Source organism: Rutilus rutilus (assembly GCF_951802725.1).
Source record: "Rutilus rutilus genome assembly, chromosome: 21".
In the NCBI taxonomy this organism is placed as follows: domain Eukaryota; kingdom Metazoa; phylum Chordata; class Actinopteri; order Cypriniformes; family Leuciscidae; genus Rutilus; species Rutilus rutilus.
Genome location: NC_140226.1, coordinates 12,823,545 through 12,846,912, shown reverse-complemented (window position 1 = coordinate 12,846,912; position 23,368 = coordinate 12,823,545). Strand labels below are relative to the sequence as shown.

At 38.5% G+C, this 23,368-nt stretch overlaps 2 protein-coding genes across 8 annotated transcripts in view; one reads left to right on the top strand and one right to left on the bottom strand.

Moving 5' to 3' along the window:
• The first annotated feature begins 4,899 nt into the window (after window positions 1-4,899).
• Window positions 4,900-6,710, top strand: insm2 (insulinoma-associated 2). Its single transcript, XM_084394031.1, has one exon. It carries the CDS (start codon window positions 4,951-4,953, stop codon window positions 6,502-6,504), a length of 1,554 nt encoding a protein of 517 aa, XP_084250157.1. The 5' UTR covers window positions 4,900-4,950; the 3' UTR covers window positions 6,505-6,710.
• A 1,163-nt stretch (window positions 6,711-7,873) lies between these two features.
• ralgapa1 (Ral GTPase activating protein catalytic subunit alpha 1) overlaps window positions 7,874-23,368 on the bottom strand; it is a 73,349-nt gene continuing 57,854 nt past the window's right edge. For 5 of the 7 annotated variants that reach the window (XM_084392733.1, XM_084392728.1, XM_084392731.1 and 2 more), the window contains 2 exons: window positions 13,932-14,056; window positions 7,874-9,684 (listed from right to left, as the gene is read on the bottom strand). In XM_084392733.1, the coding sequence (XP_084248859.1) occupies window positions 9,539-9,684; window positions 13,932-14,056 (271 nt within the window). In that variant the 3' untranslated portion in view covers window positions 7,874-9,538. Of the gene's footprint in view, window positions 9,685-10,286; window positions 10,402-12,773; window positions 12,805-13,931; window positions 14,057-23,368 lie in introns of all 7 variants that reach the window. The other 2 variants (XM_084392734.1, XM_084392730.1) reach the window with 2 other exon arrangements.

The following is a 23,368-nucleotide window of genomic DNA, read 5'->3' as shown; positions in this document are numbered from 1 at the left end:
ATGACGACATATGTTTTTACATTGCTGTAACTCATCAAAATAGGTTAAGCAAATTTCAACTTTTTTTATAATTGAAGTTGAAATGACTTAAAAAAATGAAGGCAGCAACTTTTTTTTTTTTTACAGTGAGTAGTGCGCACTAAAAAAAGGTCCTAGATCACGTAATTTCCATAACTCACAACTATTTTTGGAGTATTTGTCGACGGATTTTTTCTTTTTCTTTCCGGAAAGACGTTTTGTCAGCTTGCATGGACAACCAGTAGCCTATTTTGTTACCTGTGCTGGGTAGATTACTCACAAATTGTAGTCAAATTACAGGACAAAAATTGTTGTTAGTAACATGTTGATTTGATATGCAATGTTGCACTGCTGAAAAAACACTCGCAACAGAAGAGGCCTCCGTTTTCTGTCGAAAAAGAGCCTCGCCCCCTGCCATTACACAGTGCACACACACCAGGGGTGAAATTGAAAGGAGCTTGGGGCAAAAAAGCCATAAAAATTCATAAAAATGCTTCCAAAAACCAAGATATGGAACTCTGTATAAGTTCTTGTATTTAATATAAGCAATATCACACAAGCAAAAGTGCTGTTTTCCTGAATACCAGCACATTTCCAAATGTGATATTGATTTTATACAACAATTCAAAAAACAATTAGTGAATAGGCTATTAGGTGACACAATATCGCCTGTTCCTCTATTTTGCCATCAAAAATACAGATTTTTTTCTTTGAAATGGGCCCCCGAATCACTGAAATGCTGAGCACAAAAGAAGATATTTTGAGGAATATGGGTAACCGAACATTGACTGCCATATAGGTGAATGAGGTCCGTCAACTTTTTGGTTACTCATATTCTTCAAAATATCTTCTTTTGTGCTCAGCAGAAGAAAAGGGTGAGTAAATGATGACAAAAATGTTCATTTTTGGGTGAACTATCCCTTTAAAACGATGAAAAGTGACAGTGAAGATATGTTACTAAAAATGTCTATATAAATAAATGCCGTTCTTTTGAACTTTCTGTTCATCAAAGAATCCTAAAACAAAATGGATCATATGTTTCAAAAGAAATCTTAACTGTTTTTTGAGCAAATTAGCATATTAATGATTTCTGAAGAATCACCTGACACTGTATAATAGTTCACACTATGTACAGTATTTTTGTTCAATTAAATGCAGCCAACCCCAAACTTTTGAACAGTATAACTGATATAAATTCACACCAGTGTCTGAAACTGGTTAAACAGTATACCATGATGGTGACTTTCCCGATAGCTTGTCAGGCTAAAAGAATGCCATTTCACTCATGTGTAAGCATAGTGTAGTTTAATATGAAACTTGCTCACATGAAACAGCATGTTCTGACACACAATCTGCTGACTCATAGCGAATGACACCGAATGTTTAGATACAGGGAGGACATGTGTGACCCACCCTCTCCACACGCCACTGGAATTTCCATTTTCTTCCAGACTCCTCTAGTGTCACTTCCATGTCTTATATACACTGGAGATATAGGCTGCTGTGACATTTCAAAACTGAAAACAGGGTAAATCACTAACCTGATTATATCTTCTCTTTAGATATCCCCATCTTTCCCTCAAAAGACACATACTGTTTAAAATCCCAGAGGTGTAAACGGGGATTCTGCCGTGTGTGTCACTGCACAGGACTTTTAAACAAGTCATCACAGTTTTCCCAGTGTTTAGCAGTGGACATTCCATGCAGTGGGGAATCCTGAAGCTCAGTCCATGAATCACACAGGTCAATCAGAATGAATGGAATGTGACTTCTCACCTGAAAGGGTGCAGTACTCCTCCATGTTATGTAATGGTTATGAGTAGTTTAACCTTTAAAGCAGGAGAGTTTGGGCTGTATCGAGTGCATTCCCTGCATATTTACCTCACAGGTTTTCTCTCACGCAAAAGTTGCCCAGACAAAGCATTTGCATTTAGTACAGGTGAGGTTTCCCTTTGTTGTCTATAGAGACAATTCATCTCTCTCTCTTATTATGTATACATAATCTGAAAGCTGAATAGATAAGCTTTCCATGGATGTGTGGTTTGTTAGGATATGACAATATTTGGTCGAGATACAACTGAAAATCTGGAATCTGAGGGTGCAAAAAAATCGAAACGTTGAGAAAATCGCTTTTAAAGTTGTCCATTTATGTTCGCGATTGTGCTGCATTCACTAACAAAAATAAATGTTTTATATATGTACGGTAGGAAATGTACAAAATATCTTGATGGATCATGATCTTTACTTAATATCCTAATGATTTTTGGCATAAAAGAAAAATCGATAATTTTGACCCATACAATGTATTGTTGGCAAATGCCACAAATATAACCGTGCAACTTATGACTGGTTTTGTGATCCAGGGTAGGCTATATATAGTATTTATAAACACATTTAGTTGCATGAACTCATGGTGCAGTTTAACATTCCCAGATGTAATCTATGAAGGATTTTACACACACTAGTGCCCTACAGCGCCCTCTAACGGATACATTTTCTTTTGATACTTTTGGATAGAATAATTTTTTATTCTTCTCGAAAACGATACACATATTATGTCCTTAAATAAAATTGTATATTGCTTTTACAAAATGAGCGTGCAAAACATTTTCAAATATCTGTTTATATATTTATAAAAACTGGGCTGTTTTGCAACATGCTTTGTATTAGAAAAGCGCGATTACTCGAATATTCCAGGAGATGGCGACAGACTGTAAGAAACAGCAGATTCAGAGCGCGCGACCAGTTTCCGTGCAAGATAAACATACTCTCTCAATTAAATATGTAAATAACCTCTCAAACTAAGTGTGTTTTTAGCAAATAATTTAATATTTAAGATAATCTACATATTAGTCCAAAAGTTCCAGATTTATAGCCAACTGGTTAAAGGCACTCTTTTCTAAAAGCATAATGTAGGCCTACACAATGTTTTGTCCGTAATTATTAATTATTTTAAAGAAAGTGAGCCATTACATTGAAATCGAAAGTTTCTGTAGGCCTATCCAATGCACAAAGCATTATTAGCCTAAATGATCAAATTGCTACTATCAAAAAAAAAAAAAAGAAAAAAAAAAAAAAGGTGCAAATGCTTATTTAAAACAAACTCAATTATGAAAATATTTCTAATTATATAATGATGTCCATGTGATCATTTTGAGCTAATGGACCAAAACTGTGTTAGTGATAAATACAACACGGGCCCTAATTAGAGATGATTAAATATGAATTATTCAACAGTCTGAGAGTAAAGCTGCCAGAATCTGTGAAAACATCATTCCACACGGAACAGCCTCATCCATCCATCTATCTTTTTATAAAATGCTAATATGTCCTTTGTATACTGATAAAGTATAATTGGTTATAAATATAGTTATCGATTATTACAGGTACTGTAGAGCGATCTTCTTAAATAAAAAATCTTTCTAGGCTACTAACCTCAGCAAACTGGCCAAGCGTCTCTCCACTAGTGGTTTCTCACGCTCATTTGCCGCACAGATGAGTGTCCTGGGAGGAGAATCCCAGCTGAACATAATGGGATCCTAACAGGTTTGTGGCTTCAGCATCCACCCCCTCCACAGGAGAAAGAGATGCGTCTCTTATCAGCATCTGCAGATTCTGCGGGTTATCAGCAGCCTGTCTGACCCCAAACACACTCACATGGGAAAAACAGTGGAACACATTCCCATCGTTCACTGTACAGATGTGTTCATCACTGACACATGTGCTCGGCCACCAATTACAATATAACCTATTCTTGTATTGTACTGTTGTAGGCTATATTAGTTCGTTCTTGTACGCTACGGCAAAAAATAAAAATAAAATAAAACACCTGTTAAAGCAGTCACTTTAAGACAGCAATAGATTGCTATTTCTGTAGGTCTATACGGACATTTAACTTAAGTGATTTAGAAAAAGTATGAATTTATATTTAGAGGGGATTATTTATTAGTCGAGTTATTAGCTATGATATTATTAGAAACATGTTTATTAATTTGAAATACGCTTCCCTGTCCTCCGAGACAACATATTATTTTAACTTTAATTATTATTAAAATATAATTAAATATATTTATAATAATAAAAAAAGTTAAAATAAATCTGGTTTAAAAAAAACGTTAAGATAAAGGTAATGATAGCTAAACACGATAAACTGAAAAATGATTTAATAATAGCGATAAACATGAAATGTGATCATTTAAAAACTAATTCTAATTTAATTTTAATTAACTTTTATTTTAAATGTTATATATATATATTTATTTATTTTAAATATAAATACTATATATTTAATTGATTTTAAATAAAACATTTAAAATGAACATTTTCATATTTTTCCTTTTCCTATTATTTGTAGGAAAGTAAATTAATATAGCCTATATGATATTATTTTACATTATTTTATAAATGTATATGTATTTTCTTTGTCTTTTTTCTTTTTTTCATTTATATAGTATCTCAGGATAAATTAAAATAAATACATATACATTTATAAAATAATTTATGCTATAATGTATGTATGTAATGATGTATGTATTAATGTATGTAAAATATGCATTCTGTATATGGACATTTATAATAATAATAAAAAGAAAGTTCAGTGCATGTAGATGGACCGATCTCACATTACCGAGCAGGAAACTGAAAACATGGGAAGGTTAAAGAGCCCATCGATCCCCTGAGACCTTTTGAGATAATAATCTGCTGCCCATTAGAAATGAATCTGTAACTGGATCAGCTCATTAATGCCCGTCCCGCCCCTTCGTTCGAATGCCAGCGCTGATTGGGCACAACTGCGTCATTGACAGTGACCTCACACAGAACCTGAAGGCGACCCAAAGGATAAAACGCGAGCGGGAAGCATCAAGGTGACAGTGTCCAGCCCGCATCCTCTCTTCAAGTTTCATCTGGACTCTGGGTGAATCCGACGAGAAGATGCCACGAGGATTTTTAGTGAAAAGGAGTAAACGTGCCTCATCAGCATCCTACAAGGTGCGTGCGCAAGAAGAAAAAGAGCCGCGCAAGGAGGACCTGCCAAGCCAAACTTCAAATGCAAGTGTCCTGGACGTGCTGGAACCTATGAGAGAATCATGGGCAAGTGGTATCAGCTCTAAAAATGAGCAGACGCGTCTTCTGGAGGACTCTGGGGTTGTTGGAGAGAGCGTCAATGACGCACAGAACTACTTCAGCCACCCGGAACAGAGCGCCTCATCTCCGCGCAACAGCACCGACTCCTACAACCCGATCAAACCCATCAGCACGGAGTTTTTGGACAGGTGTCTGAGCTCACCAGCCATGGCAGAGTCCTTTCCCTTGGCCACCCCGGTGTCTTCAATCGAGCGTCTGCTAATGAACCACTCTGACATGAAGTTTGGCACGCCGGTGCCCTCTTCGGTGCCCACCTACCCCGCGTTTCATCAATGCGTAAAACGCGCGTTCATGGACACAGAGCGCAAAAGCAAAGCACCAAAAAAGACTAAAGTAATCAGAAAGCTCAACTTTGAAGACGAAGTCACCACCTCACCAGTCCTCGGGCTTAAAATCAAAAAAGAAATCCCCGAGTCAAAACTGGCACCGCAAAGTGGCAGAAAAAAGCCGCTGGGTGAGTTCATCTGCCAGCTTTGTAAGGAAGAATACCCTGATCCGTTTTCTCTGGCCCAGCACAAGTGCTCCAGAATCGTGCGGGTTGAATACCGCTGCCCGGAGTGCGACAAAGTTTTCAGCTGTCCTGCTAACCTCGCGTCTCATCGCAGATGGCACAAACCTCGTAGTCTGAGCACCGGAGACGCGAAGAAGTCCCCGCTGGAGGCGCGTAACCACGAGAAGACCTCAGTGGAGGGGAAGGAGAACGCCAGCAAGATGAGTGGAAACAATCAGCACCAGCTGAGCCCGGACAGCTCCCAGCAGCATCACAGATCAGCACCGGACAGCAACATGATGCACAGAGTTTCCCAAGACCCTCCTCTGGATCAAAGGTACCTATCCTCCGAGAAATGCTTTGAGATGCACATCGGCCCCGCGGAAAGCTCAAGGTTGTTCGATCACTGCCCCGATGAGCCCGACAGGTCCACCACCCCTTACTTGCCCTCGCCCGGCCCAGAAGAAGTGTATGAATGCCACTACTGCAGCAAGAAGTTTCGCAGGCAAGCCTACCTGAGGAAACACCTGGCCGCGCACGAGACGATCAAAGCATCCCCGTACAGTCACATCGAGAGCGGGCAGATCACTTTCCCGTGTCACCTGTGCGGAGCGCACTTCCCCTCCGCGGAGATCAGGGACAAACACAGACTCTGGCACGCGGTCAGAGATGACCTGCTCCTCAGACCCGATCTGACGCTGAGCACTGGAGAACAGCAGATATTCTCATGCAAACACTGTCCTTCCACGTTCTTCAGTTCTCCAGGCTTGACCAGACACATCAACAAATCTCATCCCACAGAGAACAGACAGGTGATGCTCTTACAGATGGCCGTCAGGCCGGGGTGCTGAGCTCAGTTCTGAAATATGTTCAGTTCTGATCATGTCTAACGGTTTGTTGTTAATATTATCACTCAATAGACTACATCCAGTGTCTTTATGTGGGAATATCGAACTTTTTGATGACAGAGCTAGTTTATGTATTCTTTGATAATCTTGGGTAACACTGAATAACTTTTAATAAAATTTTATTAACAGACATTCCCACACTTCTGATCATGACTTTTTCATTCATATATATATATATATATATATATATATATATATATATATGAAGAGTTCAGATGCAAAAGCCTCTAAGTGTCATTAGAGGCTTGTATATTTAAGTTCAGTAATTTCACTTAAATGGCAATGAAAATTACCTATTGTCATTTAAGTGAAATTACTGAACTTAAATATAAGAGCTTGATAAAAATGATCATTCTAGAAGAATATTTCAGATGACACTTAGAGGCTTTTGCATCTGAACTCTTCATATATATATATACATTTCTAATGTATTACATATATTAGAGCTGAGAAATATAAATACTGCTTTTATTTTGTATTTTTATTATTTTAACATTTCAAATATTTAATTCATTTCTGTGCCTTTTCCAAACCTCACATATGGATTATCTGAAATTTCCAAGTTTTCCACAACTGTGGGAACTCTGTATAATTCTTTTCACAGTAGTTCTCACATTCAAATGTGACTATTATGTATTCACATGTATAATATAATATAATATATAAAATTATGTTCACTGAAATGTTAAATTCATCTCTAGTTGAAACTCATTACTGATAATAATTTTTTTGGACAAAGTTATGAAGTGTTACCCTTAAAAAGTACTTAATGTTGCCAATTTAATTTCATTCATGAAACTGTTTATAGCGGGAAAGACATCAAACCTATTGGGCTTCAGCAGGTTCTTTCATAAACATATATTATTATAATATGGGAAAAAGTAAATGAATATATTTTCCGTCTCATTGTAAAAGTAGCTCCCATGGAAAGCTTATTTAGTCTCAATCGTCTTAGAAGCTGCTTTGATTTCTAGATCATGAATTAAGGTACTGTAATTTCATATTTTAATTGACAACAGTAGCTGCGAAAAAAAAAGGAAATGTATTTATATCATAACTGCCAAGAAATGCCATATCATACATCAAGACTATTAGAGGCCTACATGTAATAATAAACCATAAGTGTAATTTATATTTTCATATGTAGTCATTTTCAGATGTTATGGGGGAAATGAAGAGGTCAATAAACCGAATTGTCTTCAAATACCATTAGCTTATTTGTTATTTGCACACTGGAGAAGCTGCTATTAAAACAGAAAAAAACAGTAAAACAGGTTAAACATTTGTTGCACCCAGTAACTGCACAGGATTTGCTATGTTGTAAGAATACTTTTATTCTTAAGTGTAGTTGCACATCCACTCTCCTTCAACATCCGATACAAATGTATAGATATACAACCGTGTGACAACATTGTGGATCTGTGCTTGTGTGTTGTGCAGCTGTTATATCAACACATGCAGTTAGTACTGGAATCATGCAGCATTTGGTCAGTAGTAACACACAAAATCTACCCATGAGGATGTTTTTTTTTGTTTTGTTTTTACCTCTTGAAATTACACACAGGTTTCAGTTGCTCGTGTGCAGGCCTTTAATATACACCTTATCGTTTCAATCCAGAAGGGTGCTGCATGATTTCAACTCCACACATATATATATTTCTTGAGATAAATTTCTAAATGATTTCAAATTAAAAAGAAAAACAATAAAAATCATGAAGTCTCACATAGCTTTCAAGAAAATATACAAACTTGACTTTATCTTAAACATGGCAACAGTTATAACTTGCATCCGTAGTCTACAGGGTCAGTTACCCTTTTATCCCTTAAACGTGGAAGGAAGAAATGCAGACCAAAAACTATAGTGTACACTTCCACGTCAAAAAAAGAACGAAAAAAAAAGAAGAACAGAACAAGATTACATTAAAGGCTTTTGAACTAGCTCAAAAAGTCCTCAAGCGGGTAGTTCGGTTCAATTTGGCAACGTCGCCGTCTCCCTGCAAGACCTGTTAATGTGGCGTCTCATTCACACTTTCCTTAAAAATCCCATCCGAGATGAGATGAATCAAAAAGAGCGCTGCAGTCAAATGATTTCTGCTGTAAATGAGCTGATGAACCAGCGTGGGCTCGTCTCTAAGGCTGCTGTGCAACGAAACAAAACCTAGCCATACAGACAGACATTCAAGCTGAAGACTTGTTCTAAGTGGCCTTTTGATTTTTTTGTTTTTGGTTGATTTAAATACTGTCAAATATGTACACAGATCAGATACTGTTCATACACTATACACATACATTAAATATGTATATATTTTATATTTATAGATATATACACAGTTTCAAATGACAAAGGGGCGGTTCAGTATAACGGTAACAAAATCAGTAACGTTCTATTGAAGAGAAAACTAAATGTACAAATTGCAATAAACCGTGATCCATAAAGAAAACCAGCAAATAAACCAACAAACGTGAGTGTCAATGTTACATAAAAAAAACATGTTCCACATTAGGAGTGAAAAAAACAAACTGAAATAAACGTAACAGCAAGAAGTGTTTCAGTTTAAACGTAAATCTGCTCCACAAACACGTCGAGCACTTCTCCAGCCGTCGAATATGTCGAAAACCTCAGTGCGTCTTCTGTACAAATATATATATATAAAAAAAGAAAAAAAAAAAGAGTTGTGGTTGATACGATGGCGACTTTTTTATGCGATCACTGGCACTCTGAGTGGAGGGCAGCTTCAGTGGCACCAGCTACGACAACAGCAGAGGAACTTATTGAAGTAAAATGCGATGCGATTTCCATCAGCGGTTGACAAAAATAAACATTTCGGTTGTCTTTGATCTTTCTGGCTCTGGATGGGAGGAGTCGGACAGCTATCGCAGGCAAGAGGGCGTGGCTTGTCTCTGACAGTGCAGTGGGCGGAGTTCTGGAGTGTCCCGCAGGAAGTTGTGTCGTGTGTGTGTGTTTTGCTCACTTAAGTCAAGTCTTGTTGGCGGAACCCGAGGAACGGCGAAGCTTCATGGACATCCGGCTCTTGCTAGCACGAGGTGACATTGGCGAGGCTAAATCGCTCCCGTCGACCTGCATTGCCGGACTTTCGGCCAGCTGACTCTCGAGGCATGAGCCTGTCGGGGAGGGAAGGGAGGAGGAAGAAGAAAAGACAGAGATCAGAACGTCACGACGGCCAGAGCGTTCGCACACGTTAAACACTGCGCTGTTCTCAAACATCTACTCGAGTGACGCATCTCATTAAAGGGTTAAATTCAGCTTGGGTTTGTGAATTAGAATATGAAATATACAAGGAAATTGGGTTGAAAGGAGGGAAATAAATGTCTATACTAAAAAAAAAAAAACTTTTTTGTAATCATAAATCAGTCTCATTGTGAATTTCACTCAGATTGGAAAGGGAAAAAACCTCTCTGATACTTTGGTTTAAGCCATTTTGGCAAATTGTACAATAAATGTAACCAACTGAGAGCAGAATAAGTGCAAAAACCCCTTCCTGTGGGGCGTGAGAGGTTAAAGCACCAGTGCATTGTGGGTGAATTTCACAGAGGGATGCTGGGACTAATCAACGCTGAAATCTGACACGTCGTCCCTTGGATGAGACCAACAGGGGTGCAGTTATGATATCGCAACACAAACTACATTGTAAAAGAGGAACGGGGAGAAAAAAAGAAACAAAAAACACAAAGAAGGTACTTTGCCGTTTTCGGTTCCAGCATACCATTCACAGCTAGCGTGAAAGACCTTCCGTTTCAAGCCTTTTCCTTTTACCTTGATGAGCCCAATGTTTTCTACTGGAGGTTTGGTAAGGAGGAGAAAAATCACAGCATTTCTTTCTTGGGGTGCGAGAATGGACAGAAGAGACAGATAGAAAGGACGACAGGAGGACGAGAGGGTGGGAAAAGGACAGGAGAGAGGGGCAGGAAAGATGCAAAGTGATGGGCGTTGGTGTGGGATGTAAGAGGAAGTAGAGAAAGAATATAAAAAAAGACAGGAGGAAGAAAAACAGAAGAAGAGATATAAGATAAAGGTACGAGCAGGCTGGGAGGGAAAACAGTAGCTGGTGCACATAAAATACAAGACAATAAATGCAAAAGTTGATCTCTCTCTCCATACGCTTACAAACATTTAAACACACCCTTACACAAACACTAAACTAAAAAAAAGATGTCAGAATTACCACCCACTAATAACTAAACTCTATAAATGAATGCTGTGACACAAATCTCACTGAAAAGATGCTGCGAAACCACATTTAATACTATTATGTATATCTAATAAATATCATCTGTAATATTGTACCTGAATTCCTTCTGTAAATCAATCTCACTCGGCAGAAGGGTTCCGGAAGTAAAATGCCATTAATCATATAATGCAACATTATTCATTCAAATATTTGAAAACAGATCTACACATGAGTGCCGAGTTTTTTTGTTTGTTTGTTTTTTTACCGTTCAAAAGGGTTGGTAAGATATTTCAAAAAGAAGTCTCTTAAGCTTATGCATTAATTTGATCAAAAATACAGTTAAAACAGCAATATTGTGAAATATTATTACAATTCAAAATAATAGCTACTCCAATCTACAGTGTCACATGATCCTTCAGAAATCATTAGAATATGATGTTTTGCTGCTCAAGAAACATTTCTTATTAATATCGAGGTTTAAAATAGTTCTAAAAAATGTTTATGGAAACCGTGATTTTTTTTTATTTTTTTTATTCTGAAATAGAAATCTCAACATAAATATCTTTTCTGTGACTTTTGATCAATTTAATGCATCCTTTCTGAACAAAATTATTAATTAATTTTAATGAAACGGGCAATCTCCACACTGGTGGAGATTTTTGGCAGGCTAAAAGCCTGCTAGGAAACTTTAGCTAGCCAGCTACCTAACATTAATCAAAATAGGGTGTTAGGGAAACAAAATAGGGAAAACTTTGTAATCTCAGATTCAATTATGATCTGCAGTGATTAAGGGACTAGTGTTTCCTTCCACACATATAAGACAATGAATTGTCGTAATGTTGTGATTCAGTCAAGAGTTGATTGAAGGACTCTTTCTTTATTAAGAATCTTCTGAAATACTTATGGAACAGGGAAAAAAAATTCTGGTACAAAGGCTGCTGAAAAAGCTGAGCTCAATTACCCGTATGAGAGCTGTTATACTGTACCATTCCGGTGCTTCCATTCAACATTTACAGAGACAGACAGACATATGTGTGATATAAAGAACAGAAGATGAGAGGAGTGAAGCTGTAAGATCATGCCGGACACAGACATGACTTAGGGTGTGTTCATACTTGGCAGGTTTGGTTCTATTAAAACAAACTTTGGTGCGATTGCTCTGTCGGTTTAAGTGTGAAGGCTGCCATCCGAACCCTGGAGCGTACCAAACAAGCAATTGGTCTCGGTACACTTCCAAACCAACTCTGGTGCGCTTTGACTGAAATACGAACGCAACACGAACCAAAGACATCTAAACGAAACTAAATCAGGACGTGATGTCACAAGATGCGACCCTAAAAAGGACAGAATGTTCAAGCATACCTGGTTCCTCTCATCACAGTTCAGTACAGGCAACAGAACCGCGTCTCCTCGCAGCACATCTTTCTTTGTGTGTGTGATGGAGGAATTCCTGCTGCTGTTTTGACTCCTTTACACATTTTATTCACTCTTCACGAGTTCTCAGCTGGTCAAAATATCATCATATGTCGGCTACGCACACACAGAGCGCATTTAGCCCAGCACACAGCATTGTTTTGGATGTTTGGTAAGCCATAAAAGCCTTTTTTTTGTGTGTGTGTGTGTGTGTGTGTGTGTTGTATCGTTTAGTTCGGTGTTAAAAATGTCATTGTGAATGCTAAGCAAACCAGAACTAAATGTATCATTTTCGTATTTGGTCCAGACCAAAAGAACCAAGAGAACACACCCTTAGAGGAACCTAGTGGAGTGACGTGTGGTAAAGAGTGTAAATGTTGGTCAATGTTAGGGATCTGGTGTGAACATGCCATGCAATGAATGTTGCAGACTTCCCATTAAACAAAATATAGAGAACATGGAAAAAGAAGGGAACATATTTCAGTCTAGAAAGGAATCAAACAAACAAGATAAAGCAAAAAGAGAAGGAGCTCATAACGTCGTTACAAGCCAAACAAACGCATAAGACAATCAGGCAGTCTCAATGTACGGCATCTTCAGGAATCTTACCTTTAGATATACACAAGTGATAGATTATGATCTGAAGGGGAAACATAAGATAAACAAAATAAAATGGGAATGAAAAAGAAAATAAAGAAAAAGAAAAGAAAAATGATCATTTGTGTTAAGAAAGGTAACAGGAGCCCAACACAAACGCCAGAATCAAAGCTTTGGGTTTGAAAAACAACTTCGGTTGCATAAAATACAAAACAAAAGATTGTTTTTCAGCCCCAAAAGCAAATTGTTTTGCAATGACTGAACCAAAAAAAAAAAAAAAAAAAAAGGAATTTGTGCACAGGCATGCATGTGTTCTGAAATGAAAGGCTCAATGACTCATCTCTATCTGTGCACTACATTCTCAGTGTTTGATTGGGAGAAAATGTCGAATAACTCTCTTGAAATTAATTTATCCTCAATTATTTTCCCAGAAACAAAAATGCTATTTCTGGACTGCCTTAGGTTCAAGTTCAGCTTCCACGTTCATTGTAAAGTTAGCATTCCTGTAGCTCGAATAGTAGAGCATGGCACTAGCAACGGCAAGGTCATGGGTTTGATTCCCAGCAAGAACTTCTTAAAATTCTCTACCGTTCAAAAGTTTGAGGTCAGTAAGATTTTTGTTTTGAAAGAAATGAACACTATTATTCAGCAAAGATGCATTCAATTGATCAAAAGTGATGGTAAAGAAACTTACAAAGCTACAAAAGATTTCTATTTCAAATAAATGGTGTTCTTTCTATTAAAGAATGCATCACGGTGTCCATAAAAACATTAAGCAGAACAACAGTTTTCAACATTGATAACTCCGGTTTATAATATTTCACAATATTACTGTTTTTACTATGTTTGATCTAATAAATGCAACCTTGGTGAGCATTAGAGACTTTGTTCAAAAACAAACAAAAAATATCTTACCGACCCCAAGTTTTGAATGGTAGTATATATATATATGCAATCCAAGTCGTTTTGGATCAAATAGTATGCCAAATGCATAAAAAAGTGAATGTAAAACCAAGTAAGTGTGATTCTACAGTCTCAACAGATGGGGCTATGACACATGCAACATAAGGCCAGAGAGTCTAGAATTGGATGGAATAGTGAAGCTGAATGGTGAGTGGTGTAAAATGACAGATGAATTAAGAATCAATTCATTAAGTCAATGACGCCCACCTGCTTCAGATGGAAGATGGTGGAAAGGTGCAGGGCAGAAAACACGAGCTGCGTAGTCCTCGAACGTTGTGGGCTCCAAGTGGTGCTGGACTATCGTCTCCAGATATCTTGCTCTCTCTTCATAGCTGATAAACGTGCCAGTTAAGGTCAAACAAGGTTGGTGCAACGATTTCAAAAGCAACACAAACACACACATCAATAGGGGTCAAACAGTTAACCAGGATACCATGGGTTAATAATTCTCCCATCATACTGTAAACTGTATTACAAAGCTGTCATTGCTTTACGTATGGTGACAGTGGGTATCAATGGACATCTTACTGTCTTGTGTTATTCGGTTACGAAAAATGATGGTATTGAGTAAATGGAAGGGATTGGATTATGCCGCTGTGTATGGGTTTAAAAACGGAGGGATTCTGTTAATGGGGACGATTCGATTAAATAGTCCGGTGGCATATGGTCTTTGCTGCATTCATAACTTCGTAAACCAAGAACACGCGGTTCGGATAACGACGGATGCTGCGTCACTGCAGAAACTTGATGAAGTAGCGGTGAGAAATGAAGCGTGCGAGAGACAAAAAGACAAGAGAGAAACGGAGTCCCTGCTGGGACGAGGCAGGGGGAGGATATTCTCGGCTCATGTTCTTCGGGTGTTTCCGCACATACAGCATCTCCAGGAAACGCAACACTCACGCAGATTTGTCGTTTGCCTTTTCCAATCTCCAGCCGACCCGTTTCCTGCCGACGGGTCCTGCTGTTTGAGAGCAAGCCCTGGAGTGAATGGGTGAGAGGTTCCCGCAGAGGAGAAGAGAAAGCAGCTAGCGAAAGTGTCAGTGGGTGCGACGTAATTAGACACATGCAGTACTACAACTATAGGCAGAACATGACGGTCTTGACAGCTGTTAACAGCTCAGAATAGCACTCGTACAATCTTACTGACTGAATCATTCAGTTACGGCTGATACAAATCAATTCTGATTGTAGACTTCAACTGCTCTGCACTTCCATATTATTGAGAGTAAGAACAGAACTACCTCATGAACCACTAACAGGTAATTCACTAACCGTCACGTGTAAAATGACCAGCTAAAATACATATACAGAACCCTATACAGATTAATGTCATCTGATATACACACAGCATATATATATAATATTGAACTACTGTTCAAAGGTTTGGAGTTTTTTTAAGGGATTAATGCCTTATTTAGCAAGGATGCATTAAATTGACAGTAAAGACATTTATAATGTTACATTATTTAAAAAAAAAATTTTTTATTTGATCTTTGTTCATCAAAAAATCTTGAAAAAAATGTGTCACGTTTCCCACAAAGAAATTAACCAGCACAACTCTTTTCGACACTGATGATAATAATAAGAAATGTTTCTTAAGCACCAAGTTCTGAAGGATCGTGTGACATTGAAGACATCAGAGGAATACATGTTTTAAAATAAATATTTTAATAACAGATATTTTAAATAGTAACAATATTTCTCAATATTACTGTTTTTACTATGTTTTTGATCAAATAAATGCATAAAAAAAATCTTAAGACCTCAAACTTTTGAACGGTAGTTGCCATTACAGAAGTTGCAAATTAGATCGCATTTTATTCAGAGTAGAATTGACTAAAATGAATATGACATTATTAAATATTTACAAAATGTAAAATATAATTTTATCAAAAGTTGTTAAAAGCGCTATATAAAAGAAGGTGACTTGACTTGACTTGACAAATAAAAAAAAACACTGACCACTGTATAAATATACAAAAAAGCTGCAATGAAATCAGTCTTTTTCTCCACTTCAGGTCACTAAAATGGAAAACCTGAATTCTTGGACTGAAAGATTAAGATCTTAAAGGGTCTAGTCATGGTCTTTAATTAGTAAGGATCTGGATCTTGGGGATTTGATATTGGTCTTTGACTACAACTCTGCTACATATATGGCTCATGGCCAGAGTAACTGCAAAGTGGACCATATTTTATGCCGATAGTCCGGCTACAAGGGGGCAACCATTCCAAACAGCGCAAGCAAGGCATGAGCAGCACCGCTGTGCATCTTAATAGCCCTCTCAGAGCCGCCCAACATGTGGCCACCATCCTGAACCTGAGATGAGCCTCTAATGCCACCCTGTCACCAAGACAACAAATCCTCTCCGCTGTTGACTTCAGATGCTCTTTGTGTGTCACAAAGAGAGAGGTAAAGGGAAAAACAGTTCTTCTTTTTCCTTCTCATACATGGTGCTTTTTTGCACCATGTATTCACCCAAATAACCCGGGCCTATAATTGAATTTTTGATGGGTGGTGTTTTTTTTATGACGGCTTGTTAAAAAGGAGAAAGTCCTTTTAAGAGAGTGCGTGCCGGGTTCTCGCGCCCTCTCTAGCATCACATGCTACTAGAGGAGAGGAGGATAAAAAAGAGCCTTTTGTGCATTACCAGAAACTCATTTTCCCTGTGGATGAAAGGCAGAAGGGGGGGAAAAAATACTCCTGGCCTCTTCCCCCCCTCCTACGGAGCTTTTCATTGTCACCGCGCTGAACTCCTGGGCTCTGGAAGGAAAGAGAGAAATTGCCACTGAAGAGACAGCAAAAGTGAGCTTGTTAGCACATTAGGAGTGAAGGGCTCGTGGTGGGCTCCAGGAACAGTCCCTGGTGGTGTGTTAATTCAGCACTCCGAACATGCTGGTGCTGATAGCCTCCAAATTGATCACTCCTGCTACCCCCGATTTCGTTCCCTCCCCCTCTCGAAGCTGGTGGCAGCGGTGGAGAACACAAGCAAGCCTATAGAAAGGAGGAGAAGCTTTTCATGATGTCAAAGTCATGTCAGCCACCTTGACTCCGACCACAACTCTCTGATGACAGGCTGTCTGGTGAACACTTCTAGGTAGATGTCAATGACCTCTGTTATGTCAGCAGTTTTGATGTCTCTCAATCACCATAGTGAAAATTTGAACAAGTGGCTCCCTTGTAATTCTTGAGTGTGAATTTGAATTGAATTGGCCACACCCAATTGAATTGAAATCTGAATTGGAATAACAGGAAGGGGAATTTACTGCCTGTAATATTATACTGATCACAATATTTTAATTTATTCAATATGACAAAATATACATAACTGTTAAAAAATTTGGGGTCAGTAGTCTCTATCTATCTATCTATCTATCTATCTATCTATCTATCTATCTGTCTGTCTGTCTGTCTGTCTGTCTGTCTGTCTGTCTGTCTATCTATCTGTCTGTCTATCTATCTATCTGTCTGTCTATCTATTGTTCTGTCTGTCTGTCTGTCTATCGTTCTGTCTGTCTATCTATCATTCTGTCTGTCTGTCCATCTATTGTTCTATCTGTCTGTCTGTCTGTGTCTGTCTGTCTATCGTTCTATCTGTCTGTCTGTCTGTGTCTGTCTGTCTATCGTTCTATCTGTCCATCTATATATCTATTGTTCTATCTGTCCGTCTCTGTCTATCTATCGTTCTGTCTGTCTATATATCTGTCTATCTACCAATCGTTCTATCTGTCCGTCCGTCCGTCCATTTATCTATCATTCTATATGTCTATCTATTGTTCTGTCTGTCTGTCTGTCTGTCTGTCTGTCTGTCTGTCTGTCTGTCTGTCTGTCTGTCTGTCTGTCTGTCTATCTATCTATCTATCTATCTATCTGTCTGTCTGTCTGTCTGTCTGTCTATCTATCTATCTATTCTCAAATGTCAAGGCAATTCTACTTTACATTCAAATAACATTCAGTTCAATTCTGCATCCTGTTTGCTACCTCAATTGAAATTTTATTCAAATTAAGGAGCTGAAATGGAATTTAAAAGGCAGTCTCAATTCAGTTTTGACTAGAGCATGAGCCCACTGGCTACAACATATTCATTATACTGAACTGAGGTCTGAATTAATCATAAAATACAGTGAGAACACAAACAAAAACAGGGCATCTCAAAGGACATTTGTGCTTGGAAACATCAATGCAGCCAAGAGTTCTGGGACAATTATCGGATGTGTGACAGCACAAGGATGACACATGGCCAATATCTCCACTCTCCGAGAGCATAGCTATTCCCTGCTCTCGCCTTGCAAATTAACACAGCACAGTAGCTGACGAGCGCAATGAGAACACGGTCCCAAATCACACACACACACAGCTCATTTTAATTACACACATGATCAGTCATTTTCTCCACATGGTGTGGTCGTTATTATCTGTGCTAAGAATTCCTCCGTAGGACATCATTGGCACCTTTTAAAAGAAACCCAGAGAAGGATCTGCAGCCCCACAGAGAAAGCCACTGTCTGGCTGCCGAACGGCTCTCATATCCTCACACACAACCCGGTGGGATACACACGGAGGAGGCTGCTCACTCAAACCACAAACCACAAGGTCTCCACAGGTGCTTTTGTCAGGACACGTCTGTCAAGCCCTGTGAGAAATCACTTAGCCGATGTACAGTTTTCAGTTGCACAACTTTAATGGACCGTCTGCACTTCAAACTAACTCTTGCTATTAAAGTCACCATGAAATCAAAATTGGCAAGTCTTGTTTTTGGAATATTGCAGTTTATTTTAAATGATTCTCTTCTCTAATGATGTGTTTACTGTAGTGAAGGCAGGACAACCAGTCACCCACGTGAGATCACAGACAGCAATGGCAAGCAACAATGATCCAAATCATCCAATCAATTCCTGATGGACAAAATCAAATCCCGTCCTACATTTTTATCTCATTTGAGAGGCATTTTTACTCGGATGAACGTCACAATAGGGAAAAAAAGATGATTACAATTTCTGTTTCATGACAACTTTAAGATCTGTCATCGACTAAGCAATTATACTAATCAGATCCACACAATTATGCATGCTGAAAAACTATGAATCAATTATCAGTCTCAATCAAAAAAAAAAAAAAGATAAACCTTAAAACCAACACAGTTACTAAGATCTAGGAAGCCCAAATCCACCAATAAAAATACATCTGCACTGACGCTGGAGAGAGAAAGAGATCAGAAAAGTGACAGAGAAAAACATCACACAAATAATCAAATTTGAGGAGTTTTACAGAGTATAATTACAGAAATCTATGTGTGCCCTGAAGTGCAGGCTAATCGGTTTATTTTTCCATCTGATGCCTGCTGATATCGTGGCCCTAACAGTGATTTTATTAGCGAGGCACGGTGCTGCGGCTGGCTGCCATAGCCCCGTCATTACGGCCAATGTCTCCGTGTGGCACAAGCAGATGAGAGGAGAGATAGCCCAAGCTAATGCACCGTTGCCTGGGGCTCCGAGACACTGATCTGGGCCCGGGCTCCAGCATCACAGCCTCTCCTATTAATCTCCGCTGAAACCAAATTGGAGGGCTCGTGAAATACAGCCCCAAGAGCGTCCGGCCCGATTTATCGCCCTGCGTCCTGTCCCAGCGCCCCAGGGGGAAAGTGATGTGCGTGCTGCTGTTGCAAATGCAACATTTATTTAACATTCACGACGCACAAGTCAGCGCTAATGCTATCAGAGAGGAGAGTGCGTACGTCGAGCTACATGTACGTGGAGGTCCTGATTAGTATGAATGAGTGAAGGTGGCCTTGCCATCTGCCTCCCATGCATGTCTTTTTTAAACGGTAACCTGATTTTGTGGTTCTATGGAGAGTGGGGATTTTTCACCGCGGCTTTCAAATGCCATGGCTATTAATTCTTTAAATCGCATTTAGCTTTGCAGAAATGGTTGAAGTCTGAATTTGCACAAGGAGTGTTTATCTTCTAACATGTTTCAGCATGTTTTAATGCGCAGATGGACGAGCTTGCAACTTTAAAACATTTTTTTTATTATTATTATCCAGTTCTGTGGATTATCGTCAAAGCTCCACCAGCCAAAACAATATCAAATGTGAAGATAATTTTCTCTTATCTAGAATTCAGGATTTAGAATCCAGCTTTAACAAAGATGGCCTCAATCCATGGGCAATTTTAGGCAAAGATGGCCTTCATCCATAGGCAATTTTAGACCCTAGATTGTCAAGTCAAGTCACCTTCATTTATATAGCACTTTTAACAATATAGATGTTTCAAAGCAGCTTTACAGTGGTAATAGGAAATTAAAATAACAGAGATTGTTTTGGCTTTACAGCAGCTCTAGAATAAAGTTATTGTCCAGCTAAAGTTAGTTTTGATTGATTCACTTCCGTCGCAAGGATTATTAGTTATTAACTTAGGGGCCGCTAACATGACACTGTTCTAACAGAAAACCCTTAAGTTCTCTCAGCGCAAACTTTAAAAACGCGAACCTGTGAGAACGCTGATGGCGTGCACATGTGCATCACGTGTCCAGTAGGTATGCGCGTTTGAATATATATGTGCGCAGGCGTGTAGTCCTTCCCTACAAACCAAAACCTCAACAAACCACTTGTCTGGCCTTAGAATTTATAATACAGAATTTTTATCGCTTCCGAAATATTAGTAAAGATCGCTTGACGGACAGCGAAACTCTCAAGAGCTCAGTCAGTGTTCAGCGAGTGAAAATAGATCTATGCTAAACTTATACTTGGCATCTAACACACACACTGGCGAGTAAAATCAAAAAATGTATTAGCCAATGGCTAATAATATACATTCTTTAGTCGCCCAGAGTGAAATTTACTCGCAAATGCGAGTGATTTACGCGCATTGTAGAAGGTTGCGGAGCAGCCATCAGTATTCAAGGTTATTACGTGAGGAAGTTTTTTGTCCAATAATTAGAATCTCAGAATTAAGTAGTAGGAAATTACAAGTCATTCAATTTTTTATATCAGCTAAGCATTCCGTTATAGACCTGAGTATCATCAGCATAACAGTGAAAACTAATGCCATGCTTCCTAATGATATCTCCCAAGGGTAGCAAGTACAGCGTGAACAGCAACGGTTCTAGTACTGAGCCTTGTGGTACGCCATACTGAACTTTTGATCGATAAGACATCTCTTCATTTACTGCTACAAACTGATAACGAGAAGTATGATTAAGATAAGTATGATTTAAACCATGCTAATGCAATTCCACTAATGCCAACATAATTTTCGAGTCTATTTAAAAGAATGTTGTGGTCAATAGTATCAAATGCAGCACTAGGATCGAGTAACACTAATAGCGAGATACAACCACGATCGGATGATAAGAGCAAATCATTTGTGACTCTAATGAGACCTGTCTCAGTACTATGGTACGGTCTAAATCCTGACTGAAAATCCTTGCAGATACCATTTCTTTCTAAAAAGGAGCATAGTTGTGAGGATACTGCCTTTTCTAGTATCTTTGACAGAAAAGGTGGATTAGAGATCGGCCTGTAATTGACTAATTCTGTAGGATCAAGTTGCATTTTTTTAACAAGCGGTTTAATCATAGCCAGCTTAAAAGTTTTTGGTTAAAGTAAGTAGCTTAAGTACGTAATGACAAAGATTAATTAATGATATTAAGAAGAGGATATATTTACCTCTGGAAGCATCTCTTTCAATAGCTTAGTCGGTATAGGTTCTAACATACGTTGTCGATTTAGATGATTAAACGAGTTTAGAAAATTCTTCCTCTCCTATAGCAATGAATGAATCAAATTTTTCCTCAAGGAGACTACAATATACTGCCTGATGTGATACTGTAGTAGATGGTTGCATAGTTATAATTTTCTCCCTGATATTATCAATCTTGTTAGTAAAGAAGTTCATAAAGTCATTACTGCTGTGCTGCTTGGAAACGTCTGGGGTTGAAGATTTATTTTTCGTTAATTTAGCCACTGTTTCAAATAAATACCTAGGGTTTTATTTATTTTCTTCTAGGGTTGAAAAATAAGCAGATTTAGCAGCTTTTACGGCCTCTCTGTACGCAATCGTGCTCTCTTTCCATGAAATGCGGAAAACCTTTTTGTTTTCTTCCAATTGCGCTCCATTTTTCTGGCTGCTTTCCCGAGTGTGCTTGTTGTACCACGGCGTTGGACTATTTTCTTTAATCTTCTTCAAGCGCAATGGAGCAACTGTGTCTAAGGTGCTGGAAAAGAGAGAGTCAAACGTTTCTGTCGCAATATCTAGTTCTTCTAAGCTATCTGGGATGCTGAGGAGATGAAACTGATCAGGAATATTATTAATAAAGCAATCTTTGTTAGCAGAAATGATAGGTCTAACATACACATAGTCGACTTTGCAGCCTTGGCTAAATGAAGTATACACAAGACTAGATAATGATCTGAGATGTCATCGCTCTGATTTCAACGGCATCAACATTGATTCCATGTGATAATATTAGATCTAGACTAGAGTATGATTACGACAAATGAGTAGGTCCTGACACATACTGTCTAACTCCAATAGAGTTCAGTCTTTAAATGCCAATCCCAATGCATCTTTTTCGTTATCTACATGTAAATTAAAATACCCAACAATTAGGACTTTATTTGCAGCCAGTACTAACTCCGATAGAAAATCAGCAAATTCTTTGATAAAGTCTGTATGGTGCCCTGGTGTCCTGTAGACAGTAGCCAGCACAAATCTCAAACGTGATTTATCATTTACACTAGATAGTGTTACATTAAGCACCAACACTTCAAAAGAATGATCTTTAAAACAAGACTTCTCAGTAATTCTGAAGATATTACTATAAATTACAGCAACACCTCCCCCTTTTCCTTTCAGACGAGGCTTATGTTTATAACAGTAGTCTTGGGGGGTGGACTGATTTAAAGTAATGTAATCGTCTGGTTTTAGTCAGGTTTCTGTCAAACACAGCACACCTAGGTTATAATCTGTAATCATATCATTAACAATAAGTGCTTTTGAAGTTAGGGATTGAATATTCAACAACCCGACCTTTATCTTCATCCGTATTATATCTGTTTTTTATTTGTTGAACTTCAATAAAATTTTTACCCTTAAATGGGTTTAGGAGTTTTTTGTATTTCCTAATTCGGGGAACAGACACAGTATCTATATGATGATATCTAGGTGAAAGAGTCTTTATGTGATGTGATTTATCTGACCTCAGTGACGTGAGGCAGCTAGCAGATGGTCGGTTTAGCCAGTCTGTCTGTTTCCTGACCTGAGCCCCAATTCATGTTTGAGCTCTAAGACTATGTGCCATATTACTAGAGAGAAGAGCAGCACCATCCCAGGAGGGCTGAATACCATCTCTTTTCAACAGGTCAGGTCTGCCCCAAAAACGTTTCCAATTGTCTATGAATTCTATATTATTTTGCGGACACCACTTAGACAGCCAGCCATTGAGTGAGCACAGTCTACGAAGTATCTCATCAGTCCTGTGAACAGGAAGGCGGCCAGAGCAAATTACTGTACCTGACATCGTACCAGATTGCACCACAATGAAGAGATTGTGTGATTTCTTTTCATGCTTATTGAGAACAGAGGCTGCAAAAATGTTTTAAGGGTATTTCACTCTGAATTCATCCCTTACAAGTCATAAAAAAGTT

Excerpts from the sequence above, each read along its gene's own strand:
- insm2 (XM_084394031.1), top strand. The coding sequence starts at position 4,951 with ATGCCACGAGGATTTTTAGTGAAAAGGAGTAAACGTGCCTCATCAGCA.